The sequence below is a fragment of the Canis lupus genome, chromosome 4 (genome assembly GCF_003254725.2).
Source record: "Canis lupus dingo isolate Sandy chromosome 4, ASM325472v2, whole genome shotgun sequence".
NCBI lineage: Eukaryota > Metazoa > Chordata > Mammalia > Carnivora > Canidae > Canis > Canis lupus.
The window spans coordinates 68,266,667-68,290,356 of NC_064246.1; the positions used below are offsets into that span (position 1 = coordinate 68,266,667).

The following is a 23,690-nucleotide window of genomic DNA, read 5'->3' on the forward strand; positions in this document are numbered from 1 at the left end:
ACCTCTCCTACTTTACTGCCCTTTCAGTCGTTTTGTGTAATTCCTCCAGTGATCAGTGATCAGGGAAGAAGACAAGGCCATCATAGAGGAAACCACAACACAGAGAATTGAAGGGACCCAACAGACCATTCAAAGACAGATGAAAGAGAAAAATAGTCTTTGGACTACACTGTATCTCTTTTTTAGGATTTATTTTGAAAGGTTAAAAGCTCAGCTTCTTTGTGAATCATTGATCTATGCAGCTTCCATGCCACATTGTAAGGCTCAGCCCAGCATGGTTAGAATAGAGCGCTAAAGTAGAGGTTAGTCCTGTTTTGGCTTCATAGCTAATCTGTTTTGAATATTGAAATTGTGACATTTTTCTATTTTTTTGCCTCTCGTTTTTTCTTTTTCCTTGATCTGGGTTGTGTCTTAGAGCTAAATGCGAATGGAGTCCTCCAGCTACATTGTTCTCACTGCAAGAATGCCCTTGTTGCCAGCGTCCTAGGCCAGCCATATATGGTTTCATTAGCTCTCTGGGTCTCAGGAATTGTGCTTAGGCCATTTTCTGCATAATTACATGTCTAACTTCAAATAGGAGTTTAAGAGCTCCTAAGGAATTCCCTAGTAGACATGTTAAATATGTTTTGTATAAACAATAGTAGCAAACACTTGCTGAGCACTGATTAAGTGCTGGACACTTGTATCTCATTTTGCAGTAACCCCACAAGGTAAGGCTGATGGGGCAGTGCAGGCATAGGAACTTTGCACAGCCAGCATGGAACAGAGCCAGACTTTACCTTCAGGTTCCTTGGCTCTGGCCACACTCTTAACCATAGGCTATACTGTTTATATAGTGGATAGTCTATAAAAGGTCTCTACTGGCAGCATGCAGCCAGTTCTGTCAGTTAAAATTCCTAATTCCTCCTAAAATGGAGTTGGTTGTTCATTAAAATCCAAGTAGTTACTTTCACACAAGATGCAGATCTTGCTCAAATAATGAGAACAAAGTAAGAGCACCCTGCAAAAAAATGTTCTTCAGAGGCCCACAGATTGTTCACTTTGTTCCCAGGCAGGCCCGGAATTCATTGTGACATGCCTTATTTGAGTTATATTAAATGTAAGGAGACCTGACAACTGTACAAGCTTGAATATTCATCATTAATTTCAGCTCTTTAATTAAGCTTCTCTGACACGTGCAAACTTTCTTTGAAACTGGAAGGGAAAATAGAGCATTAAAAATGAAATGAAAATGAGGTTTTATTTCTACAGTTATAAATATTCTTATACAGTAAGATTCAGAAGCCTATAACTTGTTATTAAAGGTGTAATGTCTATTCTATATGTATTTTGCACTCATTTTGATTAATAGAGTAATAGTTTGTCGTTTTGAAATCCATCTGGGATTCCCAACAGACCTTCCATTTTCCTCCCCATTCATTTATTCAAAAAATACAGAATACTTTTTATGCCATGCACTGGGGTAAGTACACTAAAATCTTTTAATTCCTGGTGCATTGGTGAATTGACAGTTTATCACAAGGAGCAAAATCTTTTAAATTAAACACAGTTATCTGAAAGTCCTTGCTTATAACTGTATACTTGGTCTGACAGAAATCTTGAGAGAAAGATAAACCAGGTAGCAGGTGCATATTTTAGTAGTAAAACAGCCAGATAGCTAAAGATGATGATGACATCATGTGTGGTGTTTTTAGATCCAAAAAGAAACAATAGAAGCATTTTGCCATTTTTTAATAGAAGATCTATAATATGATGGGGTAGCCTTCAGCCTCAAGGGAAATACTAATTTAGGCTCCTGTTGCCTGATACTTAGAAAAGAGTTTAATCATTATCATAATCAGATCATCAGAGCTAATGTTTACAGCTGTGTTCCATACATGTACCCAGAGGCCACCTCTATATCTGGGATGTGGGGAAGGGGGATAATGGGGGGCGGGGGGACTGCTTCCCATTCTTTTTTTTTTTTTTTTTTTAGTATAGTTGACACACAATGTTACAGGAGTGTCAGATGTATAGTATAGTGATTCACCAAGTTTGTATGCTCTGGTGAGCATAGCATAATGTACATCTGTCCTCATACATGTATCTATTGTAGTATCATTGACTGTACTCCTTGTATTCCTTATGCTGTGTCTTTAATTCCTATGACTTATTCATTCTGTAACTGGAAGCCAGTACCTCCCACTCTTCTTCACTTTGCCAACCCCGTACTCCCCTATCTGGTAACCATCAGTTTGCTCTTTGTATTTATAGGTCTGACTCTGCTTTTTGTTTATTCATGTTTGTTTGTTTTTAGATTCCACTTATGACTGAAGTCGTATGGTATTTGTATTTCTCAGTCTGACTTATTTCACTTAGCATAGTAACCGCTAGGTCCATCCATGTTGTCTCAAATAACATGAATCCCATTCCTTTTATGGCTGCATAATATTCCTCTGTATGTGTGTGTATGTGACCATGTAACCACATCTTTATCCATTCATCTATTGATGGACACTTAGTTTCTGCCCTATCTTATAAATAATTATAAATAATGCTGCAATAAACATAGAAGTGCACATATCTTTTCAAGCTAGTGTTTTTGCTTTCTTTGTGTAAATACCATGCTTTTTACTCTTAATACTTTTTTATTTTATGTTTGAAGAAAGGGTACAGTAGCTAAAAGAAACTGAAAAAATACAGATTTCAGCCAGCTCATACATTTTACTAATGTGAACAAACTGAGTCTCAGACAAACTCCAGGAAAAGCAAATAACTGTATGAGAATGTGAATATAATCATGGTATACTACACTGCCTGGCCCTGCAGTGAACTGTATTACATGGTCATTTAGGGAGAGTGATGTCCATTCTAACCAGGAAGTTAACTACAAATTGTGACCCAGCTCTACTGAAGAACTGCAGAGAATGGGGAGAATAGGGTTTTATAAGAGAGTTAAGTCTTCATATGCCACAATAAGAAGTTAGTAGATAATATCTAAAATAGATTAAACAAGAAATAAATAGCATGGTAAACATGATATTTAAAAATGAAGAGGTAACAGGAAAATATGTAGAGATATAAAAGAAAATGCTAAAAAAAAAAAAAAAAGTAAAATGGTTCCTGTTGAGAACAGGTTTAACTATAAAGGGGAGGCTAGGCACTGCTGTTTTCATGTATGTTTTACTTTTCTAACAAAACTAACTTTATAAAGGGTATTATACATTTGTGTTTCTTGTGTGTTTCCTATCTTTGGTGAATAGTAGCTCATGTATGTCAAAGAGACCCTTCCTTCCCTGAAAGAGAAAAATAAGCAGGACACTAGAAGTGAAATTTTAGAATAGGAGGACTGGGACTTGAGAAGTCCAATTTGTAGCAACATGTTTCCCAACTAAGTCGTTTATGACTTTGGCTATTCATTTGGTATTCTTCCTATATTCTTTTAGGAACAGAAGCTGTCTCCAGAAAGAGCAAAAGCATGACTGTGCAAACATTTTGAAATAGCCTGTACCTAGGAGATGATTTCTCTGATAGTTCCTGTTTGTCCTATTGTTATTCTACTTCTAAACAAGAATTGCTCCCTAACTACTACTCTTTTTTTTCAATGTTTCTTCTTTAAAACAGGGAAATGTACATAAAATTATGGAGAAATGTACGTTGCCACTGACCGGAAAGCAGTGTGTCAACCGCATCATTACTGAAAAGGTACGGTGCCTGTTTTTATTCCCTCTAATGCCTACCACCACTTTTTTATTTATAAGGCATTCTTAGAAATTTTTTGCTACCCTCTAAAACTGTGTTGTGTTGATAGTCATAGGATTAATTTAATCCATGGGTAGCCTGAATAGGAAAATTCATCAATTTAATGTTTCTAAATGTAGAATCCTTAACGTGCAAGTGTCTGGAAATATGCATATACAGGCTTGAACTGCTGTCCTTGATAACTTTATATAATCAAAAGTTTTATTCATCCTTTTACTTGGACTATTAGATGTCTAAAATGGATGATACGTATAAAATCAAGAATATACTAATCATTCCTACCTTTCTTTGTTGCTTTCTCAAATCACAAGTGCAAATTGTTGGATTTCATTTTGGGAGAGTCAGTTGAAATTCCATTTTAATCATGTGGGTTCAAATTGCAGTAAAAGTCCCACAGTGAGCCAAGAAATTTATTCTATGGTTCTTGCATGCTTTTAGTTCTCTTTTGTAAGTGGACTTCAGAACACACCAGCCATTTTAGTGCTTCTCTAGATTTTTTTTCTTAGCTGGAAAATGTTGGCTAATGGTACAACTCAGAGCTGCTCAGATCTGAGAGCAGCCTCACTGACAGTTGTCTGTAGTCATTTTTCTGACCCAGATTTGAACCTAGGATGTTAGAATGATGTAATTCTCAGATGGGAGCCTGGAAGGTGTCTTTTGGATTCGATCTCTTGATAAAACCAAAAAACAAAATTATCTGTATCAGGGTTGGTTTGTTTGGATGCTGTTCTTTTTGCTGGAGCCACAGGGATAGTATCCTGGCATGAGTCTGGTTTGCTGCCCCTCACTGAGGTGTGGTAAGAAGCACCCTAAAGCAGCCCTGTGAGGGGGGAAGTTCAAAATTCTTTACACACACAAACACAAAAAAAAAACTTTACAGAGCCACATTTTAAACAGCATTCTGTTCTAAAGGGTGCCTTGCCCTAGGACTGTTTAAGTGGAATTCCATAAAGATCTACTTATGGAAAACAGAAGTTGGATAAAAGGGCAGAATATTTTATTTCACCATTTATTCACCAAATCTCACCACTTCTTGAACCCTTCCAAAACTAGGTGATAGGACTTACGGGAAAGAATCCATTACTTTGAAAGTGAAGACAATGTAGTCCTCGACTCTGTTATCTTTGAAAAGTGGTAAACCTTCTAAGGATAATTCCAGCAACATTCCCCACTTGCTCTTCTTCTCAGTAAGCCCCCTCCCCTCTCTGCATTCCGTCTGTGCTCTGGCCTTGTCCTTACCAGGTCAGTGCTCTGATCTGCAGGACCTTCCACATGACTCTACCTCCCCAAACCCTGTCCAGCCTTTGAGTCTAGTGGAGTTTTTGTCTCTATCTGTGGCTTCATCCTTACAGTGATGTACCATTCATTTTGGCCCCTACATTTCCTTGTGATGTAACATATTTAACTTTACTGCCATATTTAAAAACTCGAATATCCTTTCTTCCCATCCATATTATTGTTTTATACATTTATTCATTTAATAAGCATTTTGTAAGCATTTTGTCTGAACTAGAGTATTCTTAACAGTGTGCTACAGGAAAGAGAAAGACAGTCTCTGCCACGAGGGAGCACATTCAGGGAGGCTAGACACCACCATGCCTCCAGCAGGACCCGTAGTTTGAGCCGTATATGTGATAAGGGCCAGGATAGTGATATGTGTCAGATGGTGAGTTAGGAATGTGCAAGGAGGCTGCCCAACAGCCTAGGGAGTGTCGGGAAAGCTGCTAAAGGTATCAAATACAAAATTTTCTTTCTTCCCTTTTTTAAAAATAATCATTTATTTATTTTTAGAGACAGAGCATGAATAGGGAGGTGTGGAGGGAGGAGGAGGGAGACACTTAAGCAAACTCTACCCTCAGTACAGAGCCTGACACAGGGCTCCATCACATGACCCTGAAATCACAACCTGAGCCAACACCAAGAGTTAGATGCTTAGCCAACCGTGCCACCCAGGTGCCCCAAATATAAACTTTTCATGTGTTTTGCAAGGCATTTTACAGACTCTCCTTCTCCTATCTCTGTTTCTCTCTTTCTCACTTCAGCTGTATTAAAATGGTGCGAATTATGTTGTCTTCCTCACCTCCCCACCCCACCCCCCACCCCCGTGTTCTCCTGAGACTGCACATCCTGTTTCTCTTCCTGGAATTGCTCTTCCCACCCTTTATATCTGGCTCATTTTTGCTCATTTTTTTATGTCTCAGTTATATTTTTCTTTCTCGAGTCTTCCCTATCTCTTCAAAAGCTTTGTGGGTGCTTCTCTGAATCCTAGAACATGACCTAACTCAGCACTGACCACTGTATTAAAATAATCTCTGAGCTCTGCCTGTCTCACTCATTACTGTTTATCCAGTATTTTGCATGATGTTTGCCTGTACACAGTGAATGCTTGTTGAATAAATGTACTCCACTTCTCCTAATGAGAAAATTGATTAGATGAGTGATGAGTCTTGAACGGTAAGTAGGAGTTTACAAGTGAGAATAAGACCAAAGAGGCCCTTCTAGGTGCAAAGGAAAGAAAATAGGCAGTATCATGGTGGTTTACAAAATAAATAGCCTACCCAAGGACCTGCCAGTGGAACAGAGTAGAGTGAGGGCAAGACCAAGCTCCAAAGGCTACCATTGAAAAGACAGTGAAAGGCTAAATTTATGAAGAAATGTGGGAGTGCCTGGATGGCTCTATCAGTTGAGCCTCCAACTCTTGATTTCAGCTCAGGTCATGATCTCAGGATCATGAGATCAAGCCCCATGTAGGGCTCCTCACTGAGCGTGGAGCCTGCTTGATATTCTCTCTCCCTCTCTCTCTGCCCATTCTGCTATCCCTACTCACACACACACACACACTCTCTCTCTCTTAAAAATAAATGAATGAGTGAATGAATGAATGTGAATGCCTTGTTAAGAAATTTGGGTTTTATCTGGAAGACAGTTGGGAGCCCTTCGGTGTTTTTAGATCAATTAGATGTGCATTTTAGAAAGAACCCTGTAGTTTCTTTTTTTAAAAAAAAGAAAAGATTTATTTATTTATTTATGAGAGAGAGAGAGAGAGAGAGAGAGAGAGAGACACAGACAGGAGGAGAGAGAAGCAGGCTCCATGCCGGGAGCCTGACATGGGACTCAATCCTGGGACTCCAGGATCGTGCCCTGGGCCAAAGGCAGGTGCTAAACCACTGAGCCACCCACGGATCCCCGAACTCTGTAGCTTTTATGCATGCAAAATAGAGAGAGAAGAGATGAGACAGAGTCCAGTTAGAAGACTCCTGCAGTGATCTAGGCCAGAAATGTCAAGGTTGTAAGCCACAGGACAGAAGGACAGATTTGAGAGACCAAGATGAACTCAACCTAGCTAGATGGTGAATTGGACATGGCTGCCAAAGCAGAGGATGCTTCCTAATATTTCCTAATGAAGCCGAGACTGTAGGAAGAGACGAGGAAGAGCAGTGGGAGATAGGAAAAGAATGGGTTCTGTTTGGATATACTACTCACTTTGATATTCTTGAACATGTTAACATCCTGAATATCCAGTCAGAGATATATTTTTTTAAGATTTTATCTATTTGTTAGAGAGTGAGCATGGGTGGGGGCAGGGGGGAAGAAGGAGAAGCAGACTCCCCACTGAGCAGGGAGCCTGACACAGGCCTAGATCCCAGGACCCTGATCATGACCTAGCAGAAGGCAGATGCTTAACCCAGTGGACCATCCAGGTGTCCTTCCAGTCAGAGATTTCTGATAAACAATTAGAGCTGTGGGTCTGGAGCTCAGAAAGGAAGTCAGTATTGAACTAAACTTGTGGAAGTATTAGCATATGGGGATAATTGGAACCTTTACTATAGATGACATTGGATAGCAAAAAATGGACAAAGTGAAAGGCAGCCGTGGAACTTCAGGTAAGGGAATAGTGCATATTTACCCCTGTGCTCTAGACACAGTAGGTACTCAAGAAATCTTTGTTGAATGAGTGAATGAAGATGCAGTACCATTAAGGGCAGTGAATGCTTTAAGCCCTGCCGTGGCAGATGTGGTACTAGAATTCCATTTTCAACTTTGAGGAAGATACCATTGGTTTGCCACTTGAAAGAGGCCTTGGAGATGTTTTGACCCTGATTTCCTAGTTTGGGGCTGCTAGAATGAGGTTGTGAAAGATGCTTTCTTCTCCAGAAGCTGGGCTATGATTAACTGCTTTATCTGTAATGTAGTCTCCATTTTTATCAAGGTTTTGTTTCTACTTTACACCGCTAAATGGAAATCTTCCTAAATATTTCAAAAGTAAATTTCCTTCATTTTAATAATAGATGCTTGGCTTTTCAGTATATGACCTTGAGAACTAATTAGGGTTTGGTAAAGGTGTTAAAAGTTTTTTAAAAGCCATAGATTTTTCTCTCCCTGATCACTGAAGCCTTATATTCATGATATCACAGTTATCTTCTCAAATCCTTCCCTGCCTATTCTTAATAACACAGTCTGGAGGCTCTTTTTTTTATTTGCTCCATTTTGATAAATTTATAGTTGTTCATAATGCAGGAAAAGGAAAATCAGTATGAATAATGTTCCAGACACATTTTCTGCAAAGCAAAAGTGTCCATTTAAAATTTTTTTAAAGTTGTCATTTTAAAATTAAATAATCTAATGCAGCATTCAGACATTCCAAAATGACCATTTTTTCCCCTCTCAGAACACATATTTCTGCTGAAAAAAAACCTGGAAAAAGAGGGTTTTTTTAGGAATATAAAAATGTGCAAACAGGAAGATAATTTGCCAGAATATTTCCTCCAAAATTTAAATCCTCTTTTCCAGTAAAATCAATCAGGTCATCATCTATGGATGCATGAAATAGAGAATGCAGGTATCGCTGGTCCTCTTACTATTTTGCTTGTGGGCAATAGCCAAACTGTGGAAGGAGCCTCGGTGTCCATCAAAAGACGAATGGATAAAGAAGATGTGGTTTATGTATACGATGGAATATTACTCAGCCATTAGAAATGACAAATACCCACCATTTGCTTCAACATGGATGGAACTGGAGGGTACTGTGCTGAGTGAAATAAGTCAATCGGAGAAGGACAAACATTATATGGTCTCATTCATTTGGGGAATATAATAGTGAAAGGGAATAGAAGGGAAGGGAGAAGAAATGGGTAGGAAATATCAGAAAGGGAGACAGAACATGAAGACTCCTAACTCTGGGAAATGAACTAGGGGTGGTGGAAGGGGAGGAGGACGGGGGTGGGGGTGAATGGGTGACGGGCACTGAGGGGGGCACTTGACGGGATGAGCACTGGGTGTTATTCTGTATGTTGGCAAATTGAACACCAATAAAAAATAAATTTATTATTTTTAAAAAATATTTTGCTTGTGGGGAAAAAAATTAGTTGACTGGAGAAGAATAAACATTTCAGGTCTTTGATTTGAGTTCACACACAAGTGGCGATAAGTTAAGCTATTAAGGAGAAAGAGCGTGCAGTTATGGTGCCCCTGCTATGTCTCAGGCATGTTGCTAGGTACTCAGAGGATGTTTATTATATTTGTCCTGCATAAGGATCTTGGGAGATAGGGTTTTTTGATATCCATGTATACATGCAAAGACTGGTTCACCAAAGACCAATTAGCTAGTGTGTGGCAGAGCTGGAATTCCAGTCTAGCTTGAAAGCCAGAGTCCTTTTACTCTACATGGGGCTGAATCTTCAAATTAAGCCTCCTAACCGGGAATCTGTTTAAAATGGCAATTTAGGGTTTGACTTCCAAGCTAGCTGAAAATAAAGATCAGCCTGTGAATAATAGTTGTGAATATAAGGTAAATTGGAGGGGAAGAGGGATATGGGAAACATAATTAAATCTGGGTAAGAGGAAACTGACTGTGAAAGCCAAGAGAGGGAATAGTGTCTGTTGCTCTGGAAAACAACTTATAGATCCAGCAAGTGGAATTCGGGGGGAAGCAGTTTGGGGCTCTCATGGTCAGAGCTTCCCATGCATTGATCATCTAATCTGTCCTGAGGCAAATGGGCCTGCTGACACAGAAAGCTTCCTAACAGAAAGCCCCCAGTGACCATCTCAGAAGAATGTTTTAAAGGATTCCTGAGTGGGAGGTTATCTTAAATGACTTTGTCAGTCCCTTCCACTCAGGTTGTCATATTGCATAGTGTAACAGCAGGTGTCCTGAATCAGTTACGATAAATTGAGTCAGCCTCCTGAGGTCACAGTATACTAGTTGGCACTACCATCATGTGGTGGTACCAACCAGAATGTTGTAAAGGAAAGTTTGCAGTGGGAGGTTCGCCTTCTCATGTTTGTCTTAAACATAAGCATCTTTCTTCATTTGGTGTGCATACCAGAGAGAGATTCTCATGATATCCTCTTGGACCTGTATGTCTTCACAGGACTTAAGGGAAAGTTGTAATATTTAGCTGATCTTTCAGGATCAGGATAACTCTCCATTTATAATTGCTCACAGGCACTTCCGAGTGCCTGCCTGCCTTTTATTTCCTGTAACTCTTTACCCAGCTCTCCCCACCATCCTTGTGCATTTGCCTTCCAAATTTCTCCTCCCTCCCTACTTTTCTTCATTCCTTTCTTTCTTCAAATCATCGTTATTCATGTAATTGAAATTTTGACCAGAAGTGTTAGACCTGACTAAAGGAAAGTAGTTAAACAACAACAACAAAAATTGGTTAACAGAAGTGGCAAGTGCCATCAATAGTCAACACTCATTTATTTTCTGGCATCAACAGTGCTCTGCAGCTAATTGCCGATTAGGGAGTTGGCATTTATTCGCACCAAAATATAATTGTTAGAGTTGACATTTTCTCATTGCTGATTTTCAGAGTCTTTTGTCCTGGATCTTGTCTCTTCTTTAAGAACTTGAGAGGTTATTTCTGTTTTGTATTATAAAATAATTACTGTAATAGAAATTGTCATCATTTTCTTGATTCCAACAGGCTGTGTTTGATGTGGACAACAAGAAAGGCCTGACTCTGATTGAACTCTGGGAAGGCCTGACTGTGGATGACATAAAAAAGAGCACCGGGTGTGATTTTGCAGTAAGTGTTTCTGTGAACAAATCCAGCCACTTGTCCTATATCATGGGCTTGATTAATGGGTGTTTACAGGACATGAACCATTAATTTGTGATCATTTTTGGAGTTGACCTTTACAGAGAACAGGAGTGAAAGGGAGGGTGCCTTCAGATGAGAGCAGGTGGGAGCAGGAGCGGGCTCTGACTCACGGCCAGTGTTTGGCTCAGGAGTCAGAACCACCAGGGGCTGCTGGAAACAGGAACTAGGCTAGGCTAGGCTAAATTAACTCGAAAATTTGAGCCACACACGTGGAGAAATGGTACTGCCTTATTTTAAACTTAGCTATGACTTATGGCTTTCTCTTTGATTAACTTTGATGCCTGATTATTCCATCCATTGAACATATTAGAGTGTTGAGCTCTGACATTGACTTATAGTCACAAAATAGGTATATCCTGTATTTAAAGAAAAACCTAGGGCATAAAAATTAAGACTTATAAAGCACATAATACTTTAGGGGAGTATATATTTAAGAAATCCCAAATCTCTTTTTAAAATGAAGAGAATACTATTATAACATAATCACTCTTTAAGTGCTTGTTAATGAATCACTGGTCTCCTACCTAATGGGAATTGAGAGGATGGCTCAGTCCATTTGAAGTTAATCAAAAGTAAAGGTGAAAAGTCTCTGAAAACCTGCAGGAAAAGAATTTGCTTCTCACATACCTTTCTAAGAAGGGATCTACTACTTAAAGTGAAATCTATTTGTAATGGGAAGAAATTTGCAGCTACCCAAACTAGAGAAAGCAATTTAACAAAACTTACTCGATAAATCATGCATATATTTCATAGACTTCTTCCTTAGGTACTACATGCTTGGCTGGTACCTATTAGTGCATAACAAATGTCTGTAAAAACAATTTTGCTGCATAATTCATTATCCACATATAACTGTTTCTGGTCCTGTATGAGGGTCTTTGTCTATTAACCTTTTTTGAATTTCCCTTTGGAAAAAAGAAGTCTGTCAGCAATACCTAGCACAAAAGGCACATCTTTAATTAGCTTTTCAGTAACCCCTGGGGGGAAAAAAGAGATTTGTTTATACTTGAACTATTTAGAATTCCTTACTCCAGTGATAAAAACAAACAATTCTTCTTACATATCAGCTCTTCTTTGTATGTTTTCCCTCTGCGGATAAGTTAACCTCTTCTTCATAAGGTAACCATTTTGAAATCCACGTCATGTTCAATTCTTTGCTACAAAAGAGAGTATGCAAAGAAAGGACCCTTACTATCTTTTTTTTTTTTCCCATTCATATATAAGTAAGTCAAGATGAAAAAGGTAGAGTTTTACAGTGTTTGCTTTTTTTTTATTTTCTTTTAAGTGGTAGTTTTCATGTCCGGGTGCACCAAAAAATACTTCTGGTTTCTGTTTTAGTACCATATCACCCCTCCTTTTCTTTGGACATTGACATGTAATCGTGTTTCCTCCAAATTAGGCTGTTGAGATAAAATGTTAATTTGTATGTTAGCATTGTCCTGAAAATGAAAAGGTGTGGTAGCAGCTGAACCATCTCAACAAAAGAACTCGCTTTTGAGGATCTGATGATCAATGGCATCTCTTTAGACCCTGACAGATGAAATCACATAGAGCAGATTGTTTTTCTGTAATGCTAGGGACTGGAATGTTCTAATTAATAACATGTTCTGTGGAATAGCTGGGTTATCGATAAAATACATTTAATCATAAAATTACCTTGAAGATAACATTTCCTTACTTGATAATTCAGAAGATACTTCATGTCATACTTTAGAGGCTATTCCATATGATTATTACTGTATGGGCAGTATTTTAGTCTCTATGTGACTTTATATAAGTTAGTCAGAATTTCTTCTTGAGAAAAGACTCACTCAGTCTTTGCTGTGTATCTGGTAATAAACATTCTAGAAGGGAATAGTTAGACTACCAGGTTTTTGCATAAAAAATGGGGGGCAGGTAAAAACCTAGGTCAAAGTAATTTTGAAAATGTTTAGCTAACATCTTCTAATACTAAAGCTGTGACCAGTTAATGAAAATGTCAAATTTCTGTATATCATTCACTGTGTTACTGCCAGTTACTTGATGTGCCAAAGTAGAAAGAAAAGGGGAAAATGATATCCCACCACTTAAATTGAATTGTCTCCAAAGTCTCTCTTTCCACTGTGTAGTTAATTCAAATGGTTATTCATTTCTTTCTTCTTTAATACATGCTTATGTTACATAAAATAGTTTTTTTCTTTACCATATATGTCTGTGGACTTTTTTGAAAAATAATATTTCCTTCTGTTTTTTTTTTAATTAAAAAAATGTTTTTAAATTTGAGTCCATATTTGAACATCATATGGTGTAAAGTAAACTTCCAGAGGTCATTAGTAATCCCTGATTATTTATTAAACATCCAGTTGTGTCCCATATTGAGTTATGAAATATGAATAAAATAGAACAAATTGGTATAGTTCCTATTCCCAAGGGCCTTGGTGTAATTAGGAATACACCTAAAACACCAGTGGCAAAAAATTAAATAAGAATACTGTTTATTCACCACTGCTATTCAATATGTACTGGAAGTCCTAGCCTCAGCAATCAGACAACAAAAAGACATTAAAGGCATTCAAATTGGCAAAGAAGAAGTCAAACTCTCCCTCTTCGCCGATGACATGAAACTCTACATAGAAAACCCAAAAGCCTCCACCCCAAGATTGCTAGAACTCATACAGCAATTCGGTAGCGTGGCAGGATACAAAATCAATGCCCAGAAGTCAGTGGCATTTCTATACACTAACAATGAGACTGAAGAAAGAGAAATTAAGGAGTCAATCCCATTTACAATTGTACCCAAAAGCATAAGATACCTAGGAATAAACCTAACCAAAGATGTAAAGGATCTATACCCTCAAAACTATAGAACACTTCTGAAAGAAATTGAGGAAGACACAAAGAGATGGAAAAATATTCCATGCTCATGGATTGGCAGAATTAATATTGTGAAAATGTCAATGTTACCCAGGGCAATTTACACGTTTAATGCAATCCCTATCAAAATACCATAGACTTTCTTCAGAGAGTTAGAACAAATTATTTTAAGATTTGTGTGGAATCAGAAAAGACCCCGAATAGCCAGGGGAATTTTAAAAAAGAAAACCATATCTGGGGGCATCACAATGCCAGATTTCAGGTTGTACTACAAAGCTGAGGTCATCAAGACAGTGTGGTACTGGCACAAAAACAGACACATAGATCAATGGAACAGAATAGAGAACCCAGAAGTGGACCCTGAACTTTATGGGCAACTAATATTCGATAAAGGAGGAAAGACTATCCATTGGAAGAAAGACAGTCTCTTCAATAAATGGTGCTGGGAAAATTGGACATCCACATGCAGAAGAATGAAACTAGACCACTCTCTTGCACCATACACAAAGATAAACTCAAAATGGATGAAAGATCTAAATGTGAGACAAGAATCCATCAGAATCCTAGAGGAGAACACAGGCAACACCCCTTTTTGAACTCAGCCACAGTAACTTCTTGCAAGATACATCCACCAAGGCAAAAGAAACAAAAGCAAAAATGAACTATTGGGACTTCATCAAGATAAGAAGCTTTTGCACAGCAAAGGATACAGTCAACAAAACTCAAAGACAACCTACAGAATGGGAGAAGATATTTGCAAATGACATATCAGATAAAGGGCTAGTTTCCAAGATCTATAAAGAACTTATTAAACTCAACACCAAAGAAACAGACAATCCAATCATGAAATGGGCAAAAGACATGAACAGAAATCTCACAGAGGAAGACATAGACATGGCCAACATGCATATGAGAAAATGCTCTGCATCACTTGCCATCAGGGAAATACAAATCAAAACCACAATGAGATACCACCTCACACCAGTGAGAATGGGGAAAATTAACAAGGCAGGAAACCACAAATGTTGGAGAGGATGCGGAGAAAAGGGAACCCTCTTACACTGTTGGTGGGAATGTGAACTGGGCCAGCCACTCTGGAAAACTGTGTGGAGGTTCCTCAAAGAGTTAAAAATAGACCTGCCCTACGACCCAGCAATTGCACTGTTGGGGATTTACCCCAAAGATACAGATGCAATGAAACGCCGAGACACCTGCACCCCGATGTTTATAGCAGCAATGGCCAGAATAGCCAAACTGTGGAAGGAGCCTCGGTGTCCATCGAAAGATAAATGGATAAAGAAGATGTGGTTTATGTATACAATGGAATATTACTCAGCTATTAGAAATGACAAATACCCACCATTTGCTTCAACGTGGATGAAACTGGAGGGTATTATGCTGAGTGAAGTAAGTCAGTCGGAGGACAAACATTATATGTCTCATTCATGTGGGGAATATAAATAGTGAAAGGGAATATAAGGGAAGGGAGAAGAAATGTGTGGGAAATATCAGAAAGGGAGACATAACGTAAAGACTGCTAACTCTGGGAAACGAACTAGGGGTGGTAGAAGGGGAGGAGCGCAGGGATTGGGAGTGATTGGGTGACGGGCACTGGAGGTTATTCTGTTTGTTGGTAAATTGAACACCAATAAAAAATAAATTAAAAAAAAAAAAAGAAGCTGACCTGACAGGGAGAATAAGAAGGGCCTGAGTTGGAGGTATGGGGAGACCAAGACAGACAGAGAGACACAAAAAGGCAAGCTTTTAGAAAAATGTTCTATTTGATTGTAATGATAAAAAGTACTTTTTGGAAGAGTTTTGAAGAGCTCTTGCTATACCCAGATGTACAATGTGGCCTCTGAATAAAGAGAGAAATCATGGTTAAAAAAAAAAAAGAATACTGTTTATTTATGTTTGCAGTGAAATATGAAAGAAGTCAGCTGTAGATATTCTTTGCTAAGTTGAATAAATTTATACTCAGTACCTGTTATGAACTGACATTATACCAGAATTAAACAGTATACCATTGGGATTTCAATGGACTGGGAAGATAAATTGTTGGCTTACTTTCTATGCTTAAATCATATAGTCTTATGCCGCCCTGTAGATCACCTTAGTGGGATAATCTTGCTTGAGCTTAAGATGAGTTTAAGATGTTGATGAGACTGTGAGAGAACAGGATGAAAAATGGTTTTTAGGTAGATGTTTTTCATGACAAAAATAGGCCAAATCAATCTACATAAAGCTTCATCTTTTTCTTTTTTCATAGAGGTCAGAGTCCACATTGAGGATACAAATGATAGTAAGAACCCAAAACAAGGTCAATATGCCAAGGAAAATTATCAGATGTTTAGTTTATAAAATTAAGATGTCCAGTTTCCTTTTAAAGGAAATGGTACAAAGCATCTATTGGAAATTATCTTTTTCCCAGAAATATAGTTTTATTTCATTAAATTATTTCTACAGATGCTCTGTTGTTTAAAAAAAGAAAATGGGTTGTTTGTGAGACACACTTTCTAAATACTCAAAGCCATATGCCTTTTATTCTTTTCAGTAGAGTTGAAGATCTGTGCACATGTGGGCTGTGATTTTTGTCTATTTATTGTATGTCTATTATTTTGTCTATTATTATATATCTGCTCTTGGAACTGGCAAGTCTGAATGAGCTGTCATTTATTTTAAGCTATATATGAAGCCATTATTCTGATCATGTCATTCTTTGAGTAGAAAAATGGAAAAGGGGGCATTAACTCTTGACATTGTGAAGAGTTAATACAGAAACAATTTATAAGTGAACTAAAAATATTTAACCTCATCACAGCCAAATAATTGCCTACTCCTTCTATTTTTAATACTATCTTAACCTCTATTAAAACTGTTCTTCTGGTTTTCTGAAGCTTATTTAATCCTTGATTCATTCCTTTGTCATTAATTAAACAAAATGTTAACTGTTTATTCTGGAAGGCAGAGTGCCAGCTATGCTCACTTCCATCACTTCATTCTTGAGGTGCTCAAAAAAATCATTTGAATTCTAATATCTCTTATTGTGCTTTACATGGGCACTGTTCCTTACTAGGATTCAATGGATATTTGCCAGATTGAACAGAGACATCTCTACCTGGCATTACACCTTGAAAGATACTAAGTCAAAAGATACAGTCAAAATTAAGCTAAACCACTTACAGTTTGGCTAAGTTTCTTTCTTCTTCCACCACCTCTACCATTGATCTAGACCTGCCCTCATTTTTCTCTGCTTCAAGGCTTGTAGGAATGCATGTACTATTCTGTATATTGATAATTATGGTCAATCTTTAATATTTGTAATGCTATTACCTCCTTTTTAAAAACAACTTGGAATCTTTTTACTGCCTTTATATCATTTCCATTCTGAATATGAAATTTCTGATAAAATTTGCCACATCATACTTCTCTTCATTCATATATATCCAGTTTATCCAATGACTATATTGTTTCTTAACAAAATTGTGAATTGATGACTTATTTTTATCATTTTAAGACTTGTGCTTTTCTCAGTGTCTTGTTTTAAGTAGTCTCAGAGGAATCAGTCTCAGAGCTCAGTGTTCCATTCAGTGGAGAGCTTGGTTATCTGAACCCTTTATTGTCTCCATCTGCTCCTTCTCCACCCCCTACTTGTTGCCAGTCTTAACGATCCTTAATTTAGGAACTATAATGTGCAAAAAGGTTACAAACTACTAACTACACAATATGTAAACAGAAAAATTATCAAATTGATTTAGAATGGAAACTAATGAGGAAACGCTCAAAATGTAAATCGAAAAGTCTGTCTAGTTGGTTTAGAGTGGAAAATAATGAGGAAACTCTAGGTGATGTCCATGGCAAGGCTGTTTGTTGCCAAAATCATTCAAGTTTGGAGTTGTTTATGCCATGTGGTTATTTTTACAATTTGGTCATTTTTTTTTCTCTTTCTTTTACCAGGTTTCACCAAAACTCATGCCAATGCAGCAGATCACAACTTGAAATGCGGGATAGACATTTGTCCCACACCGCGTGTTTTTCATTTTAATCACATAGGATTTCATTGAAAAGATATCAGTAATCATAATTGTATATCTCATGAGCAGTTTTTGACTAGTTTTCTTTAAGCATTTTATACTACATATGGCCATATAGACTTTGTTCTCTCAAGTGTGCTATGACATTTAATGAAAGACAAAAATATATATATAAATGATTATCTTACTTGTTTTATAAGTGCTGAGAAGGCTTATCTTTACAGTTGGTGCTCACATTGGATTTATCTTTGTCTTTTGTGATAGGTACACTTAATTATACTCAGATGGGCCCTTAGGAAGACTTTCTTTGATGTTCTTTTCCTCCTAACTAAATCATAACATGTAAAAAAAAGAATGAAGGAGAAAAATAACTCCACCCAGAGTATACCCAAGGCAGCATTGTACTAGTCTTGATTGATAACATATGTGTGAATTTTGAGTAGGAGACATGCTGTCATAATGATAATGTTTTTCTTTTGGCCTCCTGTGACTTTTCTTTTAGAGCCTCTGATTTTGTGATTGCATCTTATTTCCCTAAAGCATCCCTTATCCTCCCTTATTTGTATAACTAAATAGATGCGCAGTAAGGCAAACAGGAACATCTCTGTATAGAAGAAGTAACTGGTTTATAGGAGAGACCAAGGGGTACAAGGTCTTTTGGTGCTGATGTCCAACCAAGAAGTTGCCTTTATAAACCAACCATCTGTGCTTTGCCAAAGACTAAGGTTTATCCGGAGAAGAGGGTTGTAAACCTAATTGATTTAGTCAGTTTTATCATTTTAAAATATTACAATATTTGTGTGTATTCAGAGGGGTCCCTAAGAGGCTTTTTCCATGTTATTGAGGCCTAGTGGGCTACTTGTACAGACCACCTCTGAGGCCACAAGGGGCTGTGGGGTAATTTATCATGAATCCAGTCACAATAACAACAGAATTAAAAATTATTTTTTTCTTTCTTTTCAAGCTCTCTTATTTCTGTTTCGAAAAGTTTCTAAATATTGAATGCCTTTTTCTACAGAACACAGTTCTTTTTTCTGCCTAGGCTATTTCCTTGAATAAACTACTTTTAATTTAGCTTTATACAAATAGAGGAAATGCTGATGAGCAAGTCAAGGATTTGAAGAACAGTGAATTTTTATTGTTAAAAGAATAAACATGGTGAAGTGGGTTGTGTAAGGAAGTTGTCCTCAGAAGTGTCATCCTTACCACCCGTTTGCCCCAAGGGATACTCTAAGCTCCTGAGTATCAAATGGGGAAAAGGTCTAGATAGCCTAAAAATGGGTCAGACGGCTGTCCTCTGGACAGAGGTAGGCACATAGTGCAATATATCATTGCTCTGGCACCAGATATAGGAATTTTATGCATATTTTTGGGTGATGGTTATCTTTAAAACTCACCCAATCTTCAGGTAGAACTACAATTGTGTCATGTATCATATTAGAGGGGAGAGAGGATTTTTTAGTATCACACTCTCTAATATAGTCTTAACTGACTGGCTGTAGGATTGAAGGCATATTCTCCCAGTACTGATAAAAAGGACTCTCTTGGAATTTGTGAGGCCCAGAGAAGAATACATATCTGTTAGAATTATAATTTGGAAAAATGTGTGTTATTGATGGTTGCTATATTTGCAGACTTGGTTGCTTATAATTCCAATCCATTACTTTAGGATAATATGATTCTAAGAATGTTCCCAACTTTGAGTGGTAAAACCTAAGTAGATGACTTTATATTCTTGATTAAAGAATTCCATAGATATTGGACACATTAAGATATAGTGTAAATAATCCAAACTGATGTAGATCACTGTGATTGTCCTTTTTCTTGTTTGGGAAAATATACTAGAGCTTAATGGAAAGACCAACAATAAATCGTTCACATACTTCTTCTTATCAAGTTGTTGCTTTTTTTGTTTGTTTATCTCACCAAAGAACGTAATTTCTCATGAAAGAATAAATGAAATGTGCATCTTTCACCAACACTCCCCTTTCCCCTTCTCTCTGTGTCTCTCTCACAAATGCATACATACACACATCCTGCCAGCTAAGGTCCATTTGGACATGAAGAAGCTGAAATACAGGTGCATTGAGTTCTAAGTAAGGAGCATCCTAGTGGGATTTGGGTTCTTGGTTCTCAACATGCCTCAGGCCAGCTTCCCTCCAGCCATGTTTTTGTATGAGCCCACAAGTCTCCCATTTCACTTGGGGTGGGTCTTTGTCGGTTTTTGTCATCTGCAACCAAAGTATGAACTCAAACAGCTTTTGTACTTCTTGAGTCTTGGGAGGGATCTGGTCTCCTGCAGAGGTGATACAGACAGAATATGTGTAAAACTGCTTGTAGCTGGGCCCAGAGAACACATATAAGAGCAATTACCTGTGTTACCAGTGGGTAGGAAGGCTGTGGTTAGAGGTTTTATTTTTTTTACATTGTCAGTATATTCAACACAACTTTGAAAGTTATTCCAATGGAAGTATAGGCAGAGATTTATTCAGTGGATGGTTTTCTCAGCACTAATCTTTTTCTCCCAGGGTGCAATCTTCAATTTCTTAAACTTGCAGATTCTCCGTCTTTAAAATAGACAGTATCTACTGCTTTTCACTATGGCTCTGCATGGTATAGTTAATATTCTATAAAATTAACACATAATATATTGATTAATACATTAGAAAACGTTGCAAAAATTCTGATAGATTTTTTTAAATGCTGTGTCATAATATTACCTTGGGACAGAATTGTTCCCATCCTTTTATTTTTTTTATTTCTTTTTCCATCCTTTTATTTTTTAATAACTACACTGCCTTCCCACTAATTTAATACTAAATATTAAAGTGGGTTTAAGCATAAATATCGCTAAATGTCATATGATCTAAAGGCATGTCTGTGTGGCATACACTTGAATTCTCTTGTTTCCATTATGTTAGATATGTCTGTGAAATCACCCAAAGACACCCTTGACACCCTTTATGGACCATGCAGCATTCTATGAGAGGGATGCCTACACCAATCCAGATAACTAGTTAATAAGACAGTTTCTTCTCTCAAAACCATAATCAAACAAAAATGATATTTGGTTTTAGAGGTTAAATATGCTTGATTATCATGGTCACTATTGCCTCTACTGGGGTGCTACTCTGTCTGGCCCTTGTAAATGACCTCAGGCAACTATCCTTGGCCTTCTGCACCATGACCCACACTGAGTCCATGGGAAACACTACTGTTTCCACTGACAACCTATTGGAGCCCGGGTACCTGACATAGTCATTTTATTTCTTTGGCTCATTCCTAGGCATTCTATCTCTTACCCTTTAAATTTTTCAGGAGGAAATCTGACACCAGTGCAGAAGTTCACATGTAAACTCTGATGTTCCCTTTGAAACCCTTCTTTCTTAATCCGGGCAAAGGAGGTAGCATCTCCCACCTACCCTTCTTGGCATTAGAGTACCAAACAGCTACTTCCAAATTTTCTCCATAAATACTCCTCTAATCTCCAGTCTCTAAGCCCCATATGCAGTCAGTATAAGAGTTTAAGAGTTGTCTAACTGGTTCTCAGCCAAATAATGGTTCAAAATGTATGCATAGTGGCCTCACTGGAATGTGACATACATTGTGTGTGTGTGTGTGTGTGTGTGTGTGTGTGTGTGTGTGTGTATTTAACATCTTGTATATTTTTGTAACAGATCTATGACTTGTCCTTGGTAGGTTTCCAAATATGTATATTGAATCAATTTCCTGTTGAGAACATGAGGTGGTAGTAGGCCAGGCGTAAGGATTTCCCTCAGCTAAATAATTAGGTAAGACCTCTACGAAAGAGATAGGGAAAGACACAAGAGATGGAGTCTAGAAACTACAACAAAGGAAGTGATAATCACTTATATTTGTTTAGCATTTAATACTTTACAAAACACTTAGAATATGCTGGCTAGCTTATTTCATTCTCACAGTAATCTTCTAGGGAGACATTATTACCTCCATTAAAATTAACTTCATTAGTCTGAGAGAAGTAATGTCCATCAATTCTTTAATCAAATTAGCCTTTCAAAGCTAATGTTGGGTTTTGCCAAGGTAGTTAATGAGATGTGAATTAAATCCCCTGAATAGAACTAGATTTGTTGCTCTCTGGTAAGCCATAAAACAGAGAGTCAAAACCTTTAAACCTAATGGGATAGATCTTGAAGCTTTGTTCTCCTTGTTCATACAGCTCTTGTGTACAACCCAGTTTATAAGAAAATGGGTAGTTGTCAAAAAAAGGATAAGGGCACCCACTAAATGAAATGTCACTGTGGAAGACTTGAAATTACTGAGATTGCTTATATGAAAGGCCCTGTCCTGTGTAGGCAACCACAGGTAAGAATGCTCACCTGGCATCAATAGGAGGAGCTGATGAGCATTGCTTCATTTCTGAAACTAAACACCTTTCTGAAATTTAGTTTCCTGGGCATTAACCTTTACCCATGTTCATAGTCAGAGTTGTGGTGCAGATCCATTCAGTTGAACTCCAGAGAGGAGGTTGAAATTGGCAGCCTGAAAATAAATGTTTTTGGTGACATGGAGAGTATCTCTCAGTGAGATTTAGTGCCATTCCCTTCACTGAGGAAGAAAGGGTCCATGGAAAGAAGAAAATGGGTCACAGCACTGGAGCCTGTGGAGCTATTGGAGGTAGGTATAGGGCTGGGAACACCTGAGCGCCATCAAGACATATCATATGAGAACATCTGTTACTACCCTTTCTTTGAATATAAGATACCATCAATTTTTTTATTATAGTAAGAATATTTAACATGAGATCTACTGTCTTAAAAATTATTGTTAACTGTAGGTGTAGTACAACAGATATCTAGACTTACTTGTCTTCTATAATTGAAACTTATACCCATTGAACAGTAACTCTTCATTTCCCCCTTACCCCATTCCCTGGGAGCCACCATTCTACTCTCTGTTTCTATGAGTTTGATTGTTTTAGATACTTTCTGTAAATGTAATTGTGCAATATTTGTTCTTCTGTGACTGGCTTATTTCACTTTGCATAATGTTCTCTCAGTTTATACATGTTGCATATGTCATGTCCTTTTTTATGGCTGAATATTATTTCATTGTATGTATATACCATATTTCCTTTATCCGTTTATCAGTCAATGCACATTTAGGTGGGATTGCTGGATCATATATTATTTTTAATTTTTTGAGGAATCTCCATACTGCTTTCCATAGCAACTGCCACCATTTTGCATTCCCACCAACAGTTTACAAGTGTTCTAATTTATTCACATCCACATCAATACTTGTTTTTTTTTTAGGTTTATTTATATTAGCACATGCATGTGAATGCGGGGGAGGGACGAAGGGAGAAGGAGAGAATCCCAAGCAGACTCCCTGCAGAGCATGGAAGTCCAGTGCAGGGCTTGATCACACAACCCTGAGATCCTGACCTAAGCCAAAATTAAGAGTTGGACATTCAACCAACTGAGCCACCCAGGTGTCCCTTCTTCTTTTTTTTTTTTTTATGGCTATCCTAATAGGTGTGAGGCTATGCTTTATTGTGGTTTCAATTTGCATTTCCTTGATTGGTGATAAGTATCTTTTCATATACCTGTTCGCAATTTGTATGTTTTCTTTGGAAAGATGGCTATTCAAGTCCTTTGCCCATTTTTTTAATTGGGCTACTTAAAATTTTGCTGTTGGCTTGTGGAGTTCCATATATATATATATATGGCCCCACTATTCAATTTTTGTTTTTGTTGCCTGTGCTCTTGGTATCATATCTAAAGTCATTGCTAAGACCAATGTTTGGACTTTATATGTTTTCTTCTAGGAGTTTTATAGATTCAAGTCTTAAGTTTAAATCTTTAATCCATTTTGAGTTGATCTTTATGTATGATGTGATATAAGGGGCCAATTTTGTTCTTTTGTATATGGATATCAAGTTTTCCCAACACTATTTGTCGAGACTCTCCTTTCT

General features: G+C 37.6%; 1 protein-coding gene across 1 annotated transcript in view; it reads left to right on the plus strand.

Annotated features, from left to right (window-relative positions):
• The window catches only part of OXCT1 (3-oxoacid CoA-transferase 1), a 134,515-nt gene extending 114,889 nt beyond the window's left edge, over window positions 1-19,626 (plus strand). Inside the window, exons 15-17 of the mRNA XM_025436280.3 lie at window positions 3,604-3,684; window positions 10,671-10,772; window positions 17,658-19,626. Of these exons, the coding sequence (XP_025292065.1) occupies window positions 3,604-3,684; window positions 10,671-10,772; window positions 17,658-17,699 (225 nt within the window). The 3' untranslated portion in view covers window positions 17,700-19,626. The remainder of the gene's footprint in view (window positions 1-3,603; window positions 3,685-10,670; window positions 10,773-17,657) is intronic.
• Window positions 19,627-23,690: the final 4,064 nt, after the last annotated feature.